General features: G+C 37.3%; 4 protein-coding genes across 4 annotated transcripts in view; 1 reads left to right on the top strand and 3 right to left on the bottom strand.

Annotated features, from left to right (window-relative positions):
* tpk2 (thiamin pyrophosphokinase 2) overlaps positions 1-5,739 on the top strand; it is a 6,140-nt gene extending 401 nt beyond the window's left edge. Inside the window, exons 2-8 of the mRNA XM_056772672.1 lie at positions 1-138; positions 634-697; positions 796-926; positions 2,590-2,708; positions 3,259-3,391; positions 3,470-3,566; positions 3,930-5,739. The exon at positions 1-138 is cut by the window's left edge and continues 101 nt beyond it. Coding sequence (XP_056628650.1) covers positions 1-138; positions 634-697; positions 796-926; positions 2,590-2,708; positions 3,259-3,391; positions 3,470-3,566; positions 3,930-3,976 — 729 coding nt within the window. The 3' untranslated portion in view covers positions 3,977-5,739. The remainder of the gene's footprint in view (positions 139-633; positions 698-795; positions 927-2,589; positions 2,709-3,258; positions 3,392-3,469; positions 3,567-3,929) is intronic.
* On the bottom strand, positions 4,172-9,743 carry rhoaa (ras homolog gene family, member Aa). The gene is made up of 5 exons (XM_056772673.1): positions 9,642-9,743; positions 6,963-7,118; positions 6,687-6,807; positions 6,020-6,150; positions 4,172-5,859 (listed from the first exon to the last, which is right to left on the bottom strand). Exons 2-5 carry the CDS (start codon positions 7,116-7,118, stop codon positions 5,686-5,688), a joined length of 582 nt encoding a protein of 193 aa, XP_056628651.1. The 5' UTR covers positions 9,642-9,743; the 3' UTR covers positions 4,172-5,685.
* Positions 9,744-10,562: 819 nt separating this feature from the next.
* ndufb11 (NADH:ubiquinone oxidoreductase subunit B11) lies at positions 10,563-12,929 on the bottom strand. Its single transcript, XM_056729566.1, has 3 exons — positions 12,659-12,929; positions 12,120-12,253; positions 10,563-11,134 (listed from the first exon to the last, which is right to left on the bottom strand). The coding sequence occupies exons 1-3, from the start codon at positions 12,848-12,850 to the stop codon at positions 11,005-11,007; spliced, it is 456 nt and encodes a 151-aa protein (XP_056585544.1). The 5' UTR covers positions 12,851-12,929; the 3' UTR covers positions 10,563-11,004.
* Positions 12,930-13,475: 546 nt separating this feature from the next.
* Positions 13,476-23,289, bottom strand: def6a (DEF6 guanine nucleotide exchange factor a). The gene is made up of 11 exons (XM_056730054.1): positions 23,132-23,289; positions 21,442-21,582; positions 21,184-21,363; positions 19,471-19,698; positions 18,312-18,458; positions 17,969-18,077; positions 16,626-16,924; positions 16,124-16,290; positions 15,384-15,582; positions 14,309-14,399; positions 13,476-13,930 (listed from the first exon to the last, which is right to left on the bottom strand). The coding sequence occupies exons 1-11, from the start codon at positions 23,225-23,227 to the stop codon at positions 13,740-13,742; spliced, it is 1,848 nt and encodes a 615-aa protein (XP_056586032.1). The 5' UTR covers positions 23,228-23,289; the 3' UTR covers positions 13,476-13,739.
* Positions 23,290-23,595: the final 306 nt, after the last annotated feature.

The raw sequence follows: 23,595 nt of genomic DNA, 5'->3' as shown, positions 1-23,595 counted from the left end.
TTTAGACCGTATGGAAGTGCCATAACCCTGTGCTCCAGTCTGGACACATTTGAGAGCAGATCGGTTGCTGTGGATGATGTTCTGCAGGAGTTGAGGAGGGAGGCAACCTTCAGATGTCTCATAGGCTGGAGAAACGAGGTGGGTCCCCAACAAACACAGAACGTTCCCCTAACGTTAGTTTCTGGTTCCCAGAAAGTTTTTTAAGGTTTGTTTTTGGTTACCTTTACGGAAATAAAACGTTATTTCTGAGCTTTCCTGTAGCCCAGTGGTAAGAGCATTGCGTTAACAACGCAAGGTTGTTGGTTCGATCCCAGGGGATTGCATATACCTAAATGTATAGGATAATGCAATGTTAAGTCGCTTTGGATAAAAGCGTCTGCCAAATGCATAAATGTAAATATGTTTCTATAACCTTAGGTTAACGTTACCCTAACGTTACTTACGTTCTATTAACGTAAAGAAAACTTTCCTGAAGAACCAAAAACAAACCTTAGAAAATAACGTTAGGGGAATGTTCTGGGAACCAAAAATTGTTATCTGGGTCATGCTTTCTATTCACCATCATTATCTTCTCTGCCCATTACTGTCAAGGACATATTTCAAGATGTCAGTATATTTATCCTTTTTTTTCAGCAATACGCAGTGATGCCTAGGTATTGCGACCCTCCATTCATGTATATGGAGAGAGCAGCAACAAGTGAGTCTATGCATGATTCCCTCCATCATAGTTTGGAAAACAGAGCGTAAGATCTTACAGGACAGTTCTAGCTGTTTATGAATGATGCCCAAACGCAGGTTTGTTTGGAGTCAAGCGGTACGGAGTCCATATCAACGGCTACACCAGGGATTCGAGTGGCAACCTTAATATGTGGCTGGCACGCCGATCTCTGACCAAACAGACCTATCCCGGAAGACTGGACAACATGGTAATTACGAGCACATTATTAGCACATGAATTACACGGTTTCACTTCAGTCATCAAAACATGCAGAATAGCACATTATCTGTTCAATCGTTTTCATTCATTTGACATTTGGCAGATGCCTTTAGCAAGTTTTTTACAGTGCATTCAAGGCACATTTTTGTCAGAATGCTTTTCACTGAAATCACTGCATTCATTTACAGTCATGTATTGACTCATATTGCTTTTCTGTCACTTATTTGAGACTATGTTGGGTGTAATGGATTACTAAGTATTTCATTACTGTAATTAAATACAGTATTGTACTGTGAAGCCCGGAAAATGTAATGTGAGAAATGACTCTCCAAGTCATTTATTTACAGTTGCTGCATGCATTACAAACTGTATATTTCCAGCAACTAGAAATTATTTATTTTTTGCTGAAATGTATTATATATGTGTGTGTGTGTGTGTGTGTGCGTGCGTGCGTGCGTGCGTACGTGTGTGCGTGCGTGTGCTTGTGTGTGTGTTTGTGTGTCTCTGTGTTTTTTCTGTGTTCTCATGTCTCCTGTGGTGTGACTATTAAGCCATGCTTAATTTCAGTTGAATGAATCGAAACATTGAAGGGCGGTTTCCCGGACAGGGTTTAAACCTAGTCCCAGACTCATTTATATGTGAGATGCGTCTTGATAGAAAACTTACACTGACATCTTAAAATATATCAGTGTGATTGTTTTGTCTCAAGATGCACATCAGTAATGATTTTTTGTAAAGTATGTTTTTAAAACAATTTAAACACCCTAATTTAATATAGGCCTAGTCCTGACTAATCCAATGTCTGGTAAACAGGCCCTTAAAGTAAAAAAAGGTGTTTCACTTATGTTGTCTACAGTATGTGGTGAAGGTTGATACAGATTTTAATTCAAATTATCTTTAGACAGTGTAATTAGTCAGTTATATCAAGTGTTAAAAATTTGTTTCTTTTAATTAAATGGGTCATATGGCGCAAATATGTGTATTTCTTTGTCTTGGTGTGTTATAAGTTGCCCATGCATGTATTAGACACGTAAAATTGCTAAAATGAAAGTGTCGAAAAAAAAGATTTATTCGATCTAAAAGCGAATGCTCACCCGAACCTGCCTGAAACGCCTCGTGTAACCACACCCCCACATATCTACGTCAGTTCGTGGTATGATTTGTATACGCAAGTAAGGTGGGGTGTCAGTACAATTGCTTTGGAACCTGATGTTCTAAATATGGCAAGAAGCATTACATTTCTGTCACACGCTTGCCGTTTTCGACCAATCACTACTCACAGGTTAACTGGTCAATCATACCACACTTAAAAAATCTGCGCGTTTCAGAGATGCAAGGCAAAGAGGAGATACAAACAAGTATGGTATGTGGAAAATACCACGTTTTTAACCTTAAATAGTGTATACACATTGCATTACATCTTAAACAAATGATAATATTTGTTTTAGCCGTGTGATATGACCCCTTTAATATTTAGATGTTACCTGGGACAGAAATCTACATTTTAAGTGCATGTATCTGCTAAAAAGTAATGAGAACACTATATATCACATATAGCACTTGTAGACTTTTATATAGATAATAGACCTAAACTTCAGTTTTAATTTTGTTACATGTCTTTATAGTGTTTACTTTAATGTCCCTTATTGCAGGCAGCTGGTGGACTGGCAGCAGGCTGCAGTGTCAGGCATACCATGGTAAAAGAGTGTGAAGAAGAGGCGTGCATCCCCCCAGGCCTGGCACACCAAGCACGTCCTGTGGGAACGGTGAGGTAAATCATTTTATTTTCATTAAAAGGACACTAATAGATATGTATATTTTGTGTTACGTTGTTGAAATGTGACTACTTGAGAAATCATCTAATCTCACTGTCAAAGTAAATAACTAGCCGCCGAACCGTTACATGTTATTTCTGTCCAACTATTTTGTTAATGTAGATACACATCTCCAAGCACAAAAGTAATAGTTATGTACTAAATGAATAAGATGAAACAGCATGTTATATTTTATCCCTAAAATCTTCCTTCAGACTTTAAGATCTAAACATCCCTCTCAAGTCTTCTGCAAGCGATGCTGATTAATCCAGAAGAAATGCCAGAAATAGCCATCAACTGGCAAGTTTCCAAAGACACGTTCAGAGTACACAAAAGATGAACAGACTTCAAGCTTGAAATGGGCTCACAACATGCCAGAATTATCAGTTTAGGACAATAAGAGCATTATTTCTTCCTGGAAACATCGGACTCTGTTTAGCTTAGTGGAAAGGAGCTCTGTGATATTGCTTCTTCAATTCAAGCCCGTCTGTGTTTCTCTCTCTGTAGCTACACCTACGAAGATGACGAAGGAGTTTTTCCTGAGTGTCAGTTTGTGTTTGACTTGGAGCTGCCTCTTAATTTTCAGCCTCAGATTGGAGATGGAGAAGTACAAGCGTTCTACTACTACCCCATTGAGAAGGTTGTACCATCTCATTGGATTTAGGTTTGATGCCTGTTGTGTAAACCAGCCTGTGACCCATATTGTATTCATTCTTAGGTAAAAGATCTCCTGGTCAGTGAGGAATTTAAGCCAAACTGTGCCATGGTCGTATTGGATTTCCTCATCAGACATGCCATCATAGAGCCAGACTCAGGTTTGTAGCACACAATACAACTTCTGATACTTAACAATTAGAATTATTTTTTCATTTTGCCTCATAAATACCAAATTGGCAAAATCTGTCCATATGACATTTGAGATTCTATAAATAATAAAACTAAAATAAGAGTGTTTTGTGTTGATCTACAATACATTTTATCTTCATACAGTTTTGTTCTAATTATTGTTTTTTTTGTAATACGACGATCAATACAATATTGTTAGGTAAAATATCATAATACCAATATCTATTTTGCTACCTCCCTTGTAGCAATTTGATACCATGTTGTCTTATTTACTCACTTTTACTTATAGTTATAAGCTACACATGACGCTGTTATTTTTCTTCATATTTCAGAGCCATATTATCATGAATTTGTTGCTGGATTGCACAGATCATTATAAAGACTGATTGAAAGTTTGACATCCTGGACAACCTTCAGCACTTTGGTGTTTTTGTGACCTACCTCCTCTTGTAACTCTTAATTGTCTCAGCATGTCTACTTGTTTTTACCGGAGGCCACATCTTCAATGGCTGGTAATGAGACAGTAAGGTATCTAATCAACTTAAGGACAGACTATAATGAAAACCCATGCAAATTTACTCTATAAGAATTTATTTTTTCAATACATTTCAAATGAGTCTGTGGAAATCTGTAGGATGCACTGGTATACAAAAGATAATTGATGCATCGAAGACTCTTGTTTTTTCTTACAATGAAATGCAGAATCTCTTCTATGAAATTACTTGCATTCATTAAAATGGCATTAAATGGCTCTCTCAAAATCGCATTTTGCACTACTTTTCCTTCTTTATTTCTTTTAAAATGTTTAAATTCTAAGATACTAGAACTTTAAAAATATGCAAAAATGATATAGTATAAGCCAGTAGAATTTCACAAAAAAATAACATACAGTACAGTAGAGGAAATAAAGGGAATATTAAAGTAGAAAAACTGTGAAAGTGGATGGAGTTTTTCATTTTTACAGTAGGAAATGAGCAATTACACTTACTGCTGCACATCAAATAAAAAGCCTGCCGTGCAGGAAAGAGGGATAAATTTGATGTTTCTGCAGATATCACTTATTAGAAAAAGTATATATTTCCAAACACCGAACAGTGTCTGACAGTCAACATACAGAGGTGCAGTCATATCTGTAGTTGAGCTTTGAGCTCCACCAGTGCTCATTAACCCAAAACTTTGTTTTTAATTACAATACATGAGCAAGCACATAAAATACTCACAAAAGGGTGAATTAATATCGTCATCGCTAAATGCATTTTACTTTTATAGGCAAACAGCAACAAAAGTGAGCGTTATATTTTTACTCCTAGTGGAAAAAGGATTTGTAAGACTACCACTACATTCAGCTATTTTAAACCAGTGACTAAAACCGTCAATTTTGCCGTGGGACAGGAGGTCATAGAAGAACCAGTCGTATTAACAGACAGAATTAGCATGTTAATGTGGGAAAAAGAAAATTGTAGTATGAAAGACTGGCATGAATGATTTATATAAGACGACGCTGGTTCCCTGGGAGGTTTATAAAGGGCATCGTGGGAGTTTTTCGTTATGTGGCCAATGTTCTGATCCAAAAACAACTCCCTGCTTGACATGTAGTATACACGACGTAGGTTACTAACTAATGCCTTGTACACCCTGAATAATGCACTTTGTGCCAAAAAAGGAATCTTTTTAGACCAAGTCCTATGTTTCAGTTCCTGTTAACAATGCTGATCTTCTATCCTGAAGATGTGGTGTGGGCCCAACAATACATCAGTAATAATCTTACCCCCAAACCACGTCAATCTCACCCTACAAATAGCTTGTGATCAGTCTGAAAGCTAAAAAACCTAGATTTGAAAAAGGACTGATGTCAAACATATTGGCCTTAATAATGTTGAAGTCCCTTTTTACCAGGACCGGTCACTACTCAAATGTAGTTTCCTTTGGCCTGGCTTAAAAAATGACCCTCCCTGACCCCCACGCACATAATTAACACTAGGGGCATTTCATCCCTCTGTTTGCACCCTTTATAGCTCTGTCATTTTCCATTGGCCTAGTTTGGTTACCCCTTTCCCTCCCTCTTTTCATTTTCTTTTCTTGCGTTCTTTATAGCAAAGCACAGGCATTCTTCTTGCCACGTTTCTTGGCTTGGAGCGCCGCTCTTGTGGCCATTTCAAAAACTTCCCTCACGCCATCCTTAGTTTTAGCTGAACACTCAAGATAGCCGAATGCATTGATGCGATTGGCCATGTCTCGACCTTCCTCTGCTTTAACTGGTTCCTGTTTAAGGTTGAAATCAGGACATTAGTACACCTAAATAACAAGCTCTCATAACGTTTTGTATGATATTCAATATTTAATAATAATATATAAACATGTGTATATACTACTATATGCTATATATATATATATATATTTTAAATCAAGGCAACTAACAAACCTGTTTCATCTTAAGTAGTTCCCGTCGAGTATGATCATCATTCCGTAAATCTTTTTTATTACCAACCAGAATTATTGGAACATTTGGACAGAAATGTTTCACCTCTGGTGTCCATTTTTCTGGGATATTCTCTGTATGAATACAATAGGTATTACAGTCAGTTCTTAGTTCTAAGAATCCATACACTTGGCTGATACATACAATATCTATAGGGTTAACAAATACATTTAATACCTAAAAAATATTTTGTGGCTCTAAGTCAATGTCTGCTAGCTTAGAGATCATCTATATGCTAGTGTACTCCTAAATGTTGACATCTACTTTTAGGAGATATGCAGTTACAAAATTGCGGCCTCTCTCTTCCAGGAAAACAAGCCAGAAATAGTTATGACTCATTTTGCACTGAGGGGTTTATCCAAATCTATCCCCTAAAAACTATTTTAAAACCATCATTTTAACATAAACCAACATCTACTGGTTATAAAAATAGGAACATTGGAAGCACATAAACACAAGAATGAGTATAGACACATTTGTGATTTCTTTAACATACATATGGAAAAAACAAGAGAATGAATGTGTTATATCTCTGTATTGTTACACTGTGAACTTATAACTTCAGTAAGTCTCTCTCTAAAAATGTTTATTTCAAAACAGATTATCTTACCCAAACTGTCGGGGCTGTCTATGGAGAAACACATGAGGATGACATCAGTGTCTGGGTAGGAGAGGGGTCTCAGCCTGTCATAGTCTTCTTGTCCAGCTGTGTCCCATAGTGCCAGTTCCACCTGCCACCAAATATATGCGCATACTGATACAGGACTAATATTTGTTGAAAGGTTATTTAAAAGAGAAGTAATAGAGAAATAAATAAGAAGTAATAAATCAAGACACATGGTCTGTCTCAACCAGCGCTGATGTGGGGTAATAAAGGCATCCTCACCTGTTTGCTATCCACCTCAATATCAGCAACATAATTTTCGAACACAGTAGGTACGTAGACTTCTGGAAACTGATCTTTACTGAAAACGATGAGTAAACATGTCTTTCCACATGCTCCATCCCCAACAATTACAAGCTTCTTACGAATTGCAGCCATCTGTCACACAAAAGGAAGAAATGAGCAAATGATTATATAAGAAGCGTGTGGTAGTTGTTCAAACACTGCAATCAGGAACCATTTTTTTTGATGATTGAACCGTAATTTGATAGAGAGAGGAATATTGTATTCAGTTTAATCTTGAGGAACACTTTTATGTGCGGAACACTGCTTTAGAAAAAATTTGTAACAGTCATACTGACATCATAACACAATGCTTCATTGTGTAAGGCCTTCCTTTATACACCTCTAAAGAGATAGTTATGTATATCATAATATTGCATGTCTGTCGACAGATCCTTCAACATGGACCCTAAATAAACTGGATTGTTGAATCAAGCTTTATCATGCCATAGCCAATGGTTTTAAATTGATCCAACAATGACCGATAAATAAGCAGTGGCCGAAACATCTAGGCATGGGCCGAATACCAGTTTTAAAGTATACCACGGTTTGAAAACGTTTTAAAACCTCTACAATTTTCTGTCATACCATTCCCAAGGTATGAGTTCTTTTTTATATCTCATCAAAGACGGAAAGTGTAGGATCATCAAGATCTCTGCTATTCTTTGTTTGCTCATCTGCATTTAATTGATTTATATTTATATATGTATGTACGTTAAATTACTAGAAATGCTTGTAAAAAATGATTAGAAAAGGGTTATTTTAAAACAAAGCTTAGCAAATTCTATTCTTCTGTCTCCCATTTATGTGATAAATGTGAAGCAGCTGAGGGTACCTTGGTGCATCTTTTTTGGTTCTGCGCACAAATTCAGTTTTTGGTTTGAAATATTCCAGTTTTTTGCCAACGTCTATGACTGTGTTTTATTTCCTGACCCATTGATAGCAATTTTTGGTTGGTCAGACTCACTAGAGTCCCCGGGTCCAGAGGTTCGGTTATCTGAACAATATGTTATAATTCTAGCCAAGAAAGTTATTCTGCTTTGGTGTAAGAAAAACTCCAGGCACCACTTCTCTGACTGGCTAAATGGACTCACCTCCACATTGCATTTTGACAGAATTAGATACACTATTTCAGGGAACTTGATTTGACAAAAAGTGGGAACCAGTTTTTAATTTTATGTGAGCCATAAAGGCTATCAATGTATTATTTATTTTTATTCAAAGTTGTACTTTTCTGTAGTTGCTGCTTGTAAGTGTGGTTGGACGTAAAACGTCATACTTTTTTTTTTATACATGTCACATTCAGCAATGAGTTTTTTCATATGGAAGGTATTTTTTGTTTGTTGTTGTCTGTTTTTTAATGTTAAAAGATCTCAATAAAAATACGATTAACTATCTATTTAGAAAGGGATGCCATGCTTTAAGAAGGTTTGGGAACCACTGATTTAACCTGACATACTGTACATGTTAACTACTGTTCCAAATATTTTGTGTTGCTTCAAAATTAAACATATGGTGTTCAATGGTCTGTACCCACACATTTAAAAGTACACATATTAAAGCTACAATTATAGAACCGTCATACCGTAAAACCATATTTTGCATGAGGTTATCATACCGTCAAAATATGATACCAACCCATGCCTATAACCATTGGTGCATCTCTAATTATTAAAAACATTTAGCTGTTTCTAGATTAACAAGAGCCTGGAAAAATCACTTTTGTACTCAAAATATAAGAGGAAGTCTTTGAACAACGATGGTTTGTAAAACTGGTGAAAGACATACGCCTTTGCAGTGTAAACAATTCTACGAAATCTCATTTTCAAAGAAGTTTACGAAATATGTATATTTCAGCCATTTCCACGATTGTGTCATTATAGCACTGCAGTATAAACCCCTCCTCACATACACATACACCTCCCAGCTGCTGTCATAACACACCGCACCCTATATTCACTCATCAATGCAAGCAAAACATACACGAAGCATTACTGGGTCCTAAATGAGTTGACTGACTATAACGTTACACCCTATAAAGCTTACTGGCAGTCTGTTGGTTACCTTCGCTTTGACCTTTATAGTTTAACATTGAGTAACCCACTTTGTCACCAAGCACGAAGGCCAGGAAGCTCAGTTTAATGGACCATTTAGAGATGCAAAAGCTCTTCACGAGACAAAACGTTGAAGAATAAACTAACGGGTGTGAAGAGCATCATGTCTGCGCCAAACAAGACCAGCCTTCCCCGGTAACTCCCTAGGCTTAGGGGGGCGTCTAATTTAGGTCCAAATAAACGACAAAACGGGCATAATTTGGCTAAGATTGAACTTAATACGACAGCGTCTAACCCACATTAAACTTTCTGGACTTCTTACAGCCTTGATCCGTGCAGTTTAAGGCCAATCTAAACTCATGTTCGGTATCCTTGTGTCCGTTTCCGTCATCATCACACTTAGCCTGTTAGCACTTAGCTAGCGGATTATTAAAAGCATCATTTGATTTAAAATATCGGGAGTATTTTTAAAGAGAATGGTCGGCAATATGGGCGATAGACGTTATGGTAAATGTATCAACGCATCGGTTGGTGGTACCGGAGGTGTATTTGTGCGAGTATTTACCGTTTTTCGTTTCAGATGTCCTCGCTTTCTTTATCTTTTCCTGTACGACCCCAAGGCCCCGCCCACAGACGGTGCCACGCCGCTAAGACACGCCCATTCCTGATCATCTCCACCACGCTGTGATCTCCACTAATCAGAATCAGAGACGATTCAGTGACGTCAAAAAAGAGAACGCCAGCATATTTTTGAACGACTGGTTTGTGGACTTCTGTAAAAAAAACTATACGACTAAAAAATTAAATGTAAGTAATTAAATCAATTAAACGTATTGTTTTTTTATTGGCCTGCACTTGTGTTATTTTGCTATATTGATACTGTAATAATAGTGTATCATTCCTAGTTTACAAATAAATGTGGAAGACACTTAATCAAATATCTTTGATTATGTTTATTATCAACACATTTAATATGAGATGTTTATTATATTTCAGTGCATCAAACTAAATTACAACAGTTTCCCAAACTTCAGAGGGTGAGGCCCTCATATTCTTTTTTTAGGGTCTGCACTGTTTCCCTACCCACCAAAAGGGCCTTAGTGAACCATGGGGTGAACTGTAGCCCCTGCCTATCCTTTATCCTGCCCACAGTCAGGGCGCTAAATACAATATATCTCAGTACGCTAAACTATGGGCAGGTGTTGGGTATTTGAGTTTTGCCATCCTTACCCTTACCATAAAATGACCAAATGTAGCAAAAGCTGCCTTGGGATCGGACAGCACCCTTTGTGATGTTATCAACTGAAAATAACACAATGGTACCAGGGACTGGTAATAAAGAACTGGGTTACTTATTACGTCATGACATTAAAGTTGTGAATTTCCCTGATTATTAAGTAGTATTGTTGCTGTTTGATGAAGAACGAATAAAGAAATTACCATCTCACCCAACCCTAGATCTATAAAAATGTGTGACATTCATAAATATCTCATATAGTGACGCTGGTGTGGTCACAACTTTATTTTTCCTTTTATAGCAGTGTGTAAAACCATTAGATTTAGCATTTTCTTAATCTTGCAAGAACCCTCTATTTTTTCTTTACGAAAGTATAGCTGAGGTAGAACATGTAACAAATGTACTGGATTTACCTGCAGCATGTTCTCCAAAACATTTAACGGTACAGTAACTTGTCAATTTTTTTGTGCTGAGTAACTTTCACTTTTTATATACTGTTGCTACACCCCTTTGCTGCCAAAACGTAAATTAACCTACACTTTTAGGGTTTATGCTATTTCAGCAAATGTGGGTGCCTATTAAATTACCACATGCACTTATATTAGAACATATATTTTTATTATAACAGTTGAGGAGAGTCTATTGTACAAGCAAACAAACATTAACAGAATATTTATTGACAAAATGATGTCTACTCGTCTCCAGACGAAGGGAGAATAATCTTGCTGGGGTCATAATAATTTTCAGTCATGAGTGGAAGTCCCTCAGCCTCCCTCTGTTTGATCAACCTCTCAGCTTCCCGACGAGCCCACTGCCTCATACTGAAGAGAGATAAACGTACATCATTATTAAAAGGTATGACAACACATTACTACTTCTGATGAAATCAGTCGGCAATACAAATGCACACTTGGGTAGATCATACCAATTCAAATGAATAAATTTACAGTTCAATAGGCAAAACTGCTAATATCAAGCTAATGAGAAAGGAATAGAGTAATAAAACGCAGTAGATTACAATGTTATGGATGCGATTACAATGTAATGGATGTGACATCTGCAGTGAAAATTTGAAATACAAACTCTGAGAGAATATATTTTCCCCAATATATCAAACTACCTGTTGGTATTTTCTTAAACCTTTTCAAAGAGTTCATCATCTTGTCATCATTTAAGCCTACCTAATCTTGTTATTTACTCTTTGTCACGTCAATTATTGTCATACGTACTCATTGCAATTTACTCACTCTTTGCATGGAGCCTAAATTCAATTTATGTTCAATTCATGTCCACCGAAAGGACATTAGGCCGTTTGGACTTTCTGCTAAATCAGTGTGTACATTTCCTTTAAGTTAGATTAATACAGACATAGCAGTTATGCAAGTATGATTATGATTCACTTTTGTCTCTCTACACTGCATCCTACACTTAGAAAGCTAAATGTAAGTTTACAATTAGATGTTCATGATTTAACACAAAGATAAAGTATGGTGCATCATTCCTGAATACTGGATCTTATAGATTTCTATAATTCTACAATGGAAAACTTACTCTAATCTTTAAACATCTAAACAGCAGGGATATCATATCCCATGTGCTTTTGTATAAAATTCGCTCCAAAAGTCTAAAAAGTCTAGTGTCTCAAAAATGTAATGATCGGATTCCACAAATTGTTAAAATCTTAACCTTAAATTCTAATTTTACTGTCCACATTATCTATATACATATATAAGGACATGTATTGTTACGATTAAATCTGTCAAATTTAAAGACTAAAGAAAAGGTACACAAGGTTCATGTGCTTACCCGTGATCAGGTAAATAGTGGATGAAAGTGCCTCCGATAACAATAGCCACAGAAATGCCAAAGAAAAACGCCAATCTCATGTTCCATTCATCCACAAAAGAATCATGGTGATGGAAACCATGGAAATCTGGATTCTGCAATGACAAACATGATTATCATTTAGTATCATTTTATGTATTTATATCCCAGATACATTCTTGGGAAGATATCTTTATTCCAAAACCTAAATAAATATCTATATTGGACATGAAACCTAAACAGTGTGTCTACAAATAACATTATTAGCATGAAGTAGATGACATTATATATGTCTGTCTGTCTGTCTGTCGGCCTGTCAGCTATGAAACACGATAAAGATGACAAATACATACAATATTAAATCAGACATGCAATGTGCACATTGTGCAGTGTTAACACGAACCATGACAAACAGCTCAGTTTGCGCTATATTATAACATATATTGTGAGACCAGACTAAAATGATAAAACCAATGTAATAACTTGACATATTTAATATCATGTGTCTGTGCTCGTCATACCGTCTCAAACGGGTTGACCTCTGTGTGTCCATGACTGTCCTGAAGCGCGGGTGACACGGTCTGCAGATCAGACACTACAGCCGCACCAGCCGCGCTTGACTTCGGCGTCTGTGACACGCAGCGGGTCCCGACAGCGGAGCTCCAGCGAACCCGGGACACGACGGGCCAGATTCGGCTCAGGCGCGAAGCCATTTATCCTTTTTGTCTGTACCGAGGGTGTTTCGGGACAGCGACCGTTCGAGGTTATTTTTTCCGGGTTAATATGGAGGTTCTGCTGTTTGTTGTGCGGACCGTTACTGCCATCTAGTGTACTGGTGGTTGCGTAGCGTAGAAAGCATGTTGTAGTAATCACAGACGAACAGCAGGTGTCTCTGTTTTCCGATTTCTTAGGATCAAAATCGGGAAACTTTTTATCTAATTCATTTATAATCATCTATTGTATGATGTCTTTTTTTTAAGTGACAGTGCTTCAGAATAAGCAAACACACTCAAAAAACGTGGATAAATAGCACTTGGATGGTAACAAATACACTGTTTTTATCTAAGGAATGGTTTGATCAATTTTAACGGCAAGGCACATGCATGTGCCACGTAGTTGTCTTCATGGGTTTGTTATCTGACTGCAGAAGCAGGAAGTTCACTAAACCACAGATGCTTTAGCTCTTTAACATGTTCCTCCCTGACAAGAAATCCTGTCTATGCATTAACTGCAAATCTCAATGCAGCACATAATTCACATGTGGATATACAGTATGTAGGCCAATACAGTCTGCAGTTAAAAGATAAAGCACACAGTCCATTTTTCTCACAAGGAAACTTAATAAAAATACTTAGATATTTATTCAGTCTAACAATCTACATAACGGCTAGGGTGTAAATCACACAATTCTTCCATCACAACAGTACAATACTTTTTAAAAGATGTGTACAAAACTATGCTGTTACCAACAACCTATTAACATACAATTATTGTGTTAAACATACTAGGCATCTTGGGCACATTCCAAAAAACAGCCTTATTCAATTTAAAGTCCTTTTTACATTGAGATTTTTACATTTCTCTCATGTGTGTCTTAGGTTGTCAAGGTATTTCCATGTCTCCGTTGGAGGTTTGTGAGAGACGCCTGTCGCCTTCACATCCTGATATGTTTTCCACGTTCTCTTTGCTTTCTTCATTCTGGTCATCGGTTTTCTGCTTCAAACGCAGTCCAGGGTCCTTCTGTGAAGGGATGCGAAAGCCGGAGAAAGATCCTCCTCCAGTAGACTTTTTCTCTGTAAGACAACAAGAGTTTTCATATTGAAATCAGATTAGAAATCAAATTTGAAAACTAATGCAAGTATGAGTGTTCTTAAAGTAGCTGTTTTATGGTATAGGTGTTAGCTGCCTTTTTTTTCTCTAAAACCACAATGAGAACAAAACATGGGCACATCACTGTACTGTCTGTGTTTATTAATTTTCTACTCAACACTTGCTAAACTGCTATGCTAAACAGATCTTTATACTAAATCTGATACTAACTATAACCATCATCTTAGTTCAAACCATAGACCGATTGAATGCAAAAAGTTGGAGAATTTATTAAGTCATTGTCTCGGCACAAGTCAGTTTAGTTCATTTTTCTCACGTAAAGTATTTAATACAAAACATACCTCCTGGCCCGATCGGATGCATTAATCTGTTCATTTGAACGTTCCAGTGTTTCACGTTGGTGCTTGCCTGACGAAGCTTCCTTTGGGCATCCTATAAGGATCAAAAGATACAGATTTATGATTTATTCACTTAGTGATTAACCAAGAAACAAGCCGGTAATGGTTAAGTAAAGTTTTATCAAAGTATTGACCCTTTTTACTGTGATCACAATTGCTTTATCAGCTAATGTTAAGAATATATATAGCTGCGGAAAAAAATTAGAGAACATTTCAGAAACCCTTTTCCTGATTTTAAAAAGTACTATTTATAGGTATGTGTTTTCAGGTACAATGATCAATTTTGTTTAATTCTGTGAACTACAAACAATATTTCTCCCAAATTTAAAATATTTTGTATATATGTGCAGAAAAGTAAAACTGAAGAAACAGGTTTTTATCCAGACCTCAAATACTGCAAAGAAAACCAGTTTATATTCACTTTAAAGCAATACAACAGTAATATTTGTACATGTATTTAGGAAAAGTTCAAAAAGAGTTGTTTTTATGTGATGACCTCGATGTGTGTCACAGTTTGCATGCGTCTTGTCATTCTGTCAGTCTTTCACATTTGCCTTTTGGATGACTTGATGACATTCCCCAGGTTGGATTTTGTTGAAATTCAACCGACACTGGACTGGAATGGTCACAATACATCCAGAAATTTAAAATTTGGAATGATCTCTTAATTTTTTCCACGGCTGCATACATTAAAACTGCCTAAGATGATGTTCTGGTCCTTCTATTCTGATTTAAGTTGGTCTCCGAGTATAATACATTGTTTATGTCAAATTGCAAAAATAGTAATCTGACCCTTACTGATGTCAGGTATGTGTTAATCTATTACAAGTTGTCACTGAATTGTTACTTTGTTCGAAATCAACCTCTTTAACTAGTATAACTAAAACCCCCTCTATACCTTAATCAAAATAATGACGTTTCTTAGACTGTAATATGTATATACTGTATTGGCAAGTTACGTTTAGACCCTGGTTGTAATTCTTCATGAAAACCTGAGCAGATCAAGGCAGAAACGTACCACGACGTCCTGGTCCACTCTGTGGCGATTGGCTCTGATCTCTTCCAGCTGTATTTGTGCATCGTCCAGAGCTCGTGACTTACACTCCATCTCCTGTTTGAGCTCTAGTTTTTCTCGTTGGGCTCGCTGGATGTACTCATCCTGCTCCTCACGGAGGGCCATAAGGGCCGTCATCTTCTCCTCTTCCTCTGCAAGAAGCCTGTAACGGCACAAGTATTCTCTTTTGAAATGACTGTTCTTTCTATGTTTCTAGATTTGCCTATACAGAGTGGTGTTGAAAATGTGCAGCCTCAACAAACAAACTAACATATTTTCATCACATGTGATAACACCCGCACAACAATGTGAGTTCACGCTGAATTGAAAGGAAATAAACTTAAGCAGAAGTGTCTGTTATTTTTAATAAATTTGAATCAACATTCTATGCAAACACATATATGTTTTTCATTTGACAGACATATTAAGAGAGTCTCTTAAATACTTCCTCTCGTAACTTCCTCTTGCCTATCAGGTAGTGTTTTCAATGGTTTTAAACCTCCCTAAACAGGAAAGAGTTGTTGGATATTGTTTTCTAAGATGCAAGCCAGCACATTCAAGGCAAATAAAAAAGATGCCTCCAGATGCGGCCGTACCACTAAGAAAGAATTTCATACCGGCAACAGATATGTTCGCGAGTCAAGCCATGCGTATGCGAAACTGAGCGTGTGTGTTACTCAACAGCGTTGCATTCGGCTGCTTACCGAGCCTGCGCGTAGCGGAAGGCCTCTTCGTCCTGTCTGGCTTTGATTTCCTGTTGTAAAGCCTCCTCCAGCCGCTGCTGCATGGCCTCTAGTTCTTTAATTCGTGTTCTCTGTCTCTCAGCTTCTGCTTCTTTCAGCACCATCTCGGCTTGCATGCTCGCCCGGGCCTGCGCACAGTCAAGCAAGGATTTAACCAGCTATTCCAGATCTTATTTTTCTGGATGTAACAACTCCCTTCAAATCATCATGCTTTGTTGTTTCTGAACCAACATTGATATTAACCAACTCATAATAATTATATCACTAGAGGGCAATGATTGGTTGTTAGGAATCTTGTTTCCATTCATCCATCAACCTTTCCATTCATTCATCCGTTCACCTATCCGATCAACCGTCTATTAAGCGTTCATCCACCTCCCCATCACTCATCTCCACCTCCTTCCATCCAGACAGCCCCATTTACTCTTCCATCAGCCCGTCTCTTCATCCATTCACCCCTCACCTCTTCAGCCTCTTTGAGCTGGACCTCCAGAGCGTTCTGGAGCTGCTCGTGCTGTTGTTTTCTCCGCTGCTCGTCCTGTTCCAGCAGCGCCTGCGCCTGCCTCTGCGCCTCCTTCAGGAGTTCCAGCTCGGCCATTTTCCGTTCGCGCTCCTCCTGCAGAGCCCTCAGACGCTGCAGCTCCTGCTCCTTTGCCTCCCGTCTCTTCTCCCTCTGTTCTCTCTGCTCGCGCCGCTTCAGCTTCAGATCCTTATGAAGAGAGTTTTTACCCTCTACATACAGACGGATCGCTGTCTGGATAGCTGAAATGAATACAGTGAAACAACATGACGATACTCGCATTAGATTTCAATTGTGTTTTCTTTTTAATATTACAAAAGCCCCAAATTATTGAGATACTTAGCCAGACCAACCAGAACCAGAATTCTGAATCAACCAACCTTTTAAACATTTTTGTGGATGTATGAAGTGAGTTCCCCCTAAGGTCACATAGATGCCGTACCAGAACAAACACAGGCGTAGTAAGTTAAAATAATTCAAAACAAAAGATCTTGTGCTTTTAAGGTCCAGTTTGTGAAATTTAGCAGCATCTAGCGGTAAGGTTGCGAACTGTAACCCACTGCTCTCTGGCGAAGCACTATGGCGGCTGACACAGAACTAAGATGTCATCACTGTAGGGCAGTTTGTCCATTTTGGGCTACTGTAGAAACAACATGGCGAATTCCATGTGGGGACACGCGGTGTATGTAGATAGAAATTATATTCTAAGATAATAAAAACAATATGTAAGCTCTCTATATACATATGTATATTATGTTGCACTTCTGTCAATAGATCCTCCAGAAATTACAAATTGGACCTTTATTAATCTTACACATAAATGTCTTGTTAGCTTAGTTTTTTTGTATCTAATGCAACACTGTTTTTTTAAGTATACTCTAACTGTCCAAATAAAGGCCAGAATACTTCTAAGGTTATACAACACATACATCTTATAATACAAACAAAATACTATTAACATAATTTTACCCCAAAAATGTTTACTCTTGTACGTTATGTTTGATATGAGAACGTCTCATGAAACCTTTTGGTGAGTAAAAATTCAACAATGGAAATGGTTTCCACTTAAAAGGTGTTAGACTAGCTTGAGAAAACGATTTTAAAAAGCGATAGCTAATTTTCTTCCACATTGGTGTAAAGGTTAGTGAACAACAATAGACGATTGTCATATGTTAATTGTGTGCCCTGGGTGAACAACTGTGCCTCTTGAAGTGAGGAAATAACCATCGCTACCAAAAGCAAAACACTTTAAATCCAAAAAGCCAAAATGAACATTGCACACAGACCTGTCGTCCACTCCTGCCTCTGTTTGGTGTCAGAAGCGCTGAGTTCATACGTCTTGGTGAGGGTCTTCAGACAAAACATGCATCTCTTCCCATCCCTATCAGGAAGAACCTTTTGATGTAGAGCAGATATTGCAAAAATGTTACACACATCCTCAGTCATCAAAATGTTTATGTTCACTTTGAATTGTATTTTAATGGACAGTGAGGAAATAAAGTAAAGACGGAGGCTCTACGGCATTGAAACACTTTCTGTTTAGTGCCTTCACATGAGGTGGCTTTGTTGACCGATGTCAACAAATAATAATGGCAAATAACACACTAACCACATTGACTCGTGTCCCACCTCAACACAACAGTTTCCGTCTAGCTGGATGCTGCCTTTGCGGTCCTTGCGGTCCTCGCTGGCAAAATAAACTAAAGTGCTGGGTCTCAATGTGAACCAACGTTCGGTCCAGTTTCTTCTTAACTGACCCTTCTTCCACAGATATCCCTGATGTCAACAAAGACAGACATTTTGGGAATAAGAAAAACATATAGAGGTGAAAAAAATGAACATACTTTTTCAAATTTTCATTTAATTGGCATATCTAGATGTTTTGTGGTCCAGTCCAGTGTCTGTTGAATTTCAACAAAACTAAACAGTCATCCAACAGCAATGTGAAAGACTGACAGCATGACAAGACACATGAAAACTGTATTGAAAATCAAGGTTATCACATAAAAAATAAGTTTTAGTAATAAAGTACTAAAGTTTTCTTAATACATGTACAAATATTACTGTTTTAAATGTATTGCTTAAAAGGGAATATTAACTTGTTTTCTTTGCAGTATACGAGGTCTGAAAAATCATATTTTGCCCTGTTTCTACAGTTTTTTAATTTTCTGCAAATAAATGCAAATAGAAACAACATTGCTAGTAGTTCACGTAATGAAACAAAAATGATAATTTCACCTAAGCAAATAATACAATAAAAAACAATAATTAGGCTGTATAAATAGATGTTCCCAGAATACTTCTCAATGAGCAAATCTGTGGTTACATGACCATTGATGAGATCAACACAAGCACATAAAAGACACAATCATTACAATGATATAAGTATAGTAACTTTCCATTCCATTCCATTTTCTACCGCTTATCCGAACTACCTCGGGTCACGGGGAGCCTGCGCCTATCTCAGGAGTCATCGGTTATCAAGGCAGGATACACCCTGGATGGAGTGCCAACCCATCGCAGGGCACACACACTCACTCATTCACTCACGCACTCACACCCTACGGACAATTTTTCCAGAGATGCCAATCAACCTACCATGCATGTCTTTGGACCAGGGGAGGAAACCGGAGTACCCGGAGGAAACCCCAGAGGCACGGGGAGAACATGCAAACTCCACACACACAAGAAGCGGGAATCGAACCCCCAACCCTGGAGGTGTGAGGCGAACGTGCTAACCACTAAGCCGTATAGTAACTTATGTATATTAATTAAAGAGTGTCAATACCTCTTTCAGCACATCGCCCACGATTTCCCTGTACACCTCCTCTATTGCCATGCTGATGGTTTCTTTGGCAAGGCCTCTTGTGAGTTTTCCAGAATTCATCATCTTCAGAAAGGCCCATACAGTGAAGCCATTCTGCTGAACAGAATCTTGGGAAATAAAGTCCTCCAGTTCAACACAGTTAAGCTCAACGCACATGGCCATGCATAGCTTCTTGAGTAAATATTCGACCTGTGCAGAGACACAAAAATGTTGATGTTAGAGATTCTGTTGAGATAAGAGCGATCTTCTTATGCAAATACTCCATAAAGCAAGCTTTTTTGAGGGCACCAATTCCTCACATTCAGCACTTGTAAAGTGTTCATTTTGTGTTCTTGATTATTTTATTTTATGTGGTAATGACACATAGTAAAGTAGTTAAACAAATTTGCCCTATTTTTCTTCTGTAAACTGACAACTACGAGGTGCCAACAGTTGCAAAATGCAAGACAGGAAATGAATCAAACTGCATGACAAGACCAACACAAGAGCGGTGGGAAATATTCAGCAGAAGAACCAAAAAAAAAAAAACGAAACCAGGGGCGACTCCTTATTTGATCTATGCAAATACAGGCAACAAATGTGAAAAATGAATGTGTTAAATACACCTTAAAAATATATAGTAATATAATGTTTTAATCCATGAGAACATTTTTCTTTTTTCAGTGAAATCGTCTGTCTTATATTTTCCCACATGTCAGAAAACAAAACAAGTGCAATGTGGCTATTAGGAGAAAGCAAACCACTACTGGCGTGAGTCATTTGAATATGAGACTGTCAGCACTGTGTCGAATAAAGGACATAATATGGACTGAATGTGCACTGAAAAATGTAATTTTACAGATTGTTAGATGTATTTTTGATATACGGTAAAAGACAGTACAATTAAAACATGTCATTTAACAAGGAAAACTGTTCTTTTACAGTTTATTTCTGGTGTCCCAGCTGTGCCAGAAAATGTAAGTTTTTTTAACAAGCTTTTATTTTTACAGTTTCTTTATGAAAAATTGTCAAAAACTGTAAAATACGAGAAAAAGACGGTTAATGTACGAAAAAAAGGTTTATAAAAAACAATTTATTTTGTATCCTTATTTCTGGTATTTTTACAGGAAAAAATATTTTACGGTATATCTCTGTCAATCCATTTGACATAAAATTTCATTTTTTACCGTGTGACTCTGAGCATAGGTTGATGTTAGAATGTGATAAACCCCTCTGGGCTTTTCATGAATACAAGTTTGTAACACATATGGTTAACGGTGATCCTGTGGTTGGCAGCTGTTTAAAAAGCATTATGTAAGATTTTGCTTTCAGAGCTTCAAGACAGCACAAGTACTCAGGAGTACTTTAATCACAGTTAAAGATGTAAATGTTACTCCATGTGAAAATAAGTGGCACCTGCAAACAAATAACCTTTTCTCAGAGCGAATATCACTGTTTTTAACTTTGAATTCTATAAAATTGGACGCAGGGTTTTCTTTTTGGATGAATGCACAAGTTTCAGTCAAGTTTACACCTACAACCAGAAGGTTTCCTGATACTTTCCTATTCATTCATTTTCTATTTGTGAACTTTTTTCCTTTAAAAGTGTGCTTGTGCAGCCTACATATCACATCTAATGTAGCGACACGCATTGGGAAACGCAGCAAACTGCTTGGAAAAAAATCGGATTCTCACCTCATCTTGGATGATGACCAGAGGGTATCTGTCCTCTGATAAAAAAATGAAGAGACACCACATACGAAAAGCATCCGTCCCAGGCAGAACACTCTTTCCCTCAGGCCGATAGTTCTTCTTGGCTGTAAGCGTCCAACAGAGCTCATCAACGTTCTCTTTAACAAATGTTCCTTCCACCACCTGGAGAAAGAAGAGAGGTGGTCACAAATCAAATCCCATGCCTAAACCTGCTGCAAGCAGTGAGACGAAAGCATGTACCTTATCCAGGATGTATTTATTGAGGTAGGGCATGTATCCTTGGCTGGAGACTGGACCATCATCATCATCTCTAAAGTGCTCTTCAAGAGCTGCTGGGTCATGTGGGATACCCAGAACTGTGTAAAGATTATGCGACAACACCTGCAGACCAATGACACATCCTAAATATTATTGATTCAATTTATTTTTTAAACCATTTAAATACAATGTATATGGCAATGATGCACTAAACTTTTAGGGGCAGTTTCCCAGACAGGGCTTAAGTTAGTTCCAGACTTGAGTCGTTCTTGAGTCGAAGAAAACTTCTCTTAAAATATATCTCTGGCATTGTTGTGTCTCAGGATGCACACCAGTAATGTTAATAAGCCATGTTTATAAATGCTTGTCCTGAGTTAATATAATCCCTTACCAGGAAACCAACTCATAAGGTTTTAAAACTTATTTGGCAAAAAAGACAAACTTCAGAGAATCTGGGAGTATTGGTTTTACTTTATACTCTATAAATAAAGAATTGATAATACAAAATCTCACAGAAAATAAAGCATATATTGAATAAAAGACAATCGGTTCATAATAGGGTGGTAATATTTTGAAGTCAAGCCTCGATCTTTAAAAGTAGTGCCTCGGTTTAAAACAGTTTTAAAAACATTTGATTATTAGGTTTTTTTACAAACCTGTAGGGTAAATGTCCTTTTAAGTCCATGGATATTTATAAAAAAATCCTTCCACTATAACTTTAATAGATTTTCCTTTCATAATTGTGAATTGTGTGATCAGCAATCTCTCTTTTTCACATAACTTCCTTGAAAACTAAAAGAACAGCATTTAAAAATGATTTACAAAACAAAAAAGCCTCAAGCAACATTGCATTACTTCTCTAACTTTTTGAACTTCTCTAAACGTTTGTCTAAAAAATGACATTGCAGGACTATAGAGATGGACAGATCTAAACGTGATTGTACTGACAGTCTGAGCTCACAAACACATCCGCTAACTTTGATCTCTGCCCTTTTAGCCCTCAAAGCTGAAGATTCAACGTAGATCAGTTTAAACTCATCTACAATTTATGAATTGATCCTCATTGATCAGAAATACCTTAACTTAAACATCAGTGTTTCTTAAAAGGTTGTTGTTTTATATTATGTCAAACAATGGGATCCTGATTGAAGGGTATTATACTATAATAGGCATAAACAAAAATAAACACCAAAATTACTTTTTTGGAATATTCATATTTAAGGTGTACAGTGTTAAGCGTTTATGTAAAATCTGGTCAATTTTAGCCATTTTAAATGTATAAGTATATATCAAAACCCATTTTCTCAAGACCATCTCTTTATTAATATACTGATATTGTCTTTCAATGATAAATCAAGATCTAAAAAAGCACATTTGTTGAATAACCTATTACCCACATATTCAACAAATTCATTGTGGACCATGTGGCATGATGATCTGCTCACACAGGAAACACATCTCAACTTTTCAAGCAAGTGCATGCTATGTATCACCAAAAAACACAACGCAAGTTTAAAAACTCTTGTCGGATTCCCCATCTTTGAGTTCTCTCCTGAAAAAGGTAAAATATTTTTTACTATTCTAAGACTTACAACAATGGGGTTCTGTGCTGCTCAGTTTTCTTTCTTTGCATCCTACAGTTCAACACTCCAATAATAGACGTGTATCTCACCTTGAGTTGAGACTTGGACACCTTACCACTCTTCTCCACATCCAGAGCCGTAAAAGCATACCAAATGGACTTTAGCAGTTCTGAGCGCAAGTCCATGACTAGAGCAATTTACTCTCCGTTTTTCCTTTTTTCAACGTTCTCTTTTTCCTCACTCTGTCGTTCAAATACACCCACACCCACAGAAGTAGTGCACATACTTAGACAGGCGAATGTCACCCCCTACTGGAGCGATACTAGGTCAAAGAGGAAATTACAATGCTTGAGGCATTTAACAATTTAAAAAGATTCATTTAACAATTCGATTTAATCAGAAGCATAAAATTGAGCTAAACCGGTTTTAGATTTTGAAACGTACAACAGATCCTGTCAAAACAGCCGGATTTTCCCACCATCCCATCCAGAGATAAACAGAAAAAGATATTTGTGCTTAAATAATACGGCATAGTTTCCTGAGCAACTTCAAA

Source organism: Triplophysa dalaica, chromosome 18 (assembly GCF_015846415.1).
Source record: "Triplophysa dalaica isolate WHDGS20190420 chromosome 18, ASM1584641v1, whole genome shotgun sequence".
Lineage (NCBI taxonomy): Eukaryota > Metazoa > Chordata > Actinopteri > Cypriniformes > Nemacheilidae > Triplophysa > Triplophysa dalaica.
The sequence above is the reverse complement of the archived record's forward strand: the minus strand, read 5'-3'. Positions and strand labels throughout refer to the sequence as shown.

Coding starts and splice junctions, on each gene's coding strand:
- rhoaa (XM_056772673.1), bottom strand. CDS start 7,118: ATGGCTGCAATTCGTAAGAAGCTTGTAATTGTTGGGGATGGAGCATGT. Junction 6,808..6,962: donor TTGAGGTGGATAGCAAACAG/GTGAGGATGCCT, acceptor ATTTGGTGGCAG/GTGGAACTGGCACTATGGGA. Junction 5,860..6,019: donor AACTACTTAAGATGAAACAG/GTTTGTTAGTTG, acceptor AACCTTAAACAG/GAACCAGTTAAAGCAGAGGA.
- def6a (XM_056730054.1), bottom strand. CDS start 23,227: ATGGACTTGCGCTCAGAACTGCTAAAGTCCATTTGGTATGCTTTTACG. Junction 18,078..18,311: donor ACGGAAACTGTTGTGTTGAG/GTGGGACACGAG, acceptor CTACATCAAAAG/GTTCTTCCTGATAGGGATGG. Junction 13,931..14,308: donor GCATCCGATCGGGCCAGGAG/GTATGTTTTGTA, acceptor GTTGTCTTACAG/AGAAAAAGTCTACTGGAGGA.
- ndufb11 (XM_056729566.1), bottom strand. CDS start 12,850: ATGGCTTCGCGCCTGAGCCGAATCTGGCCCGTCGTGTCCCGGGTTCGC. Junction 12,254..12,658: donor AGGTCAACCCGTTTGAGACG/GTATGACGAGCA, acceptor TTGTCATTGCAG/AATCCAGATTTCCATGGTTT. Junction 11,135..12,119: donor CACTATTTACCTGATCACGG/GTAAGCACATGA, acceptor ATCTCTCTTCAG/TATGAGGCAGTGGGCTCGTC.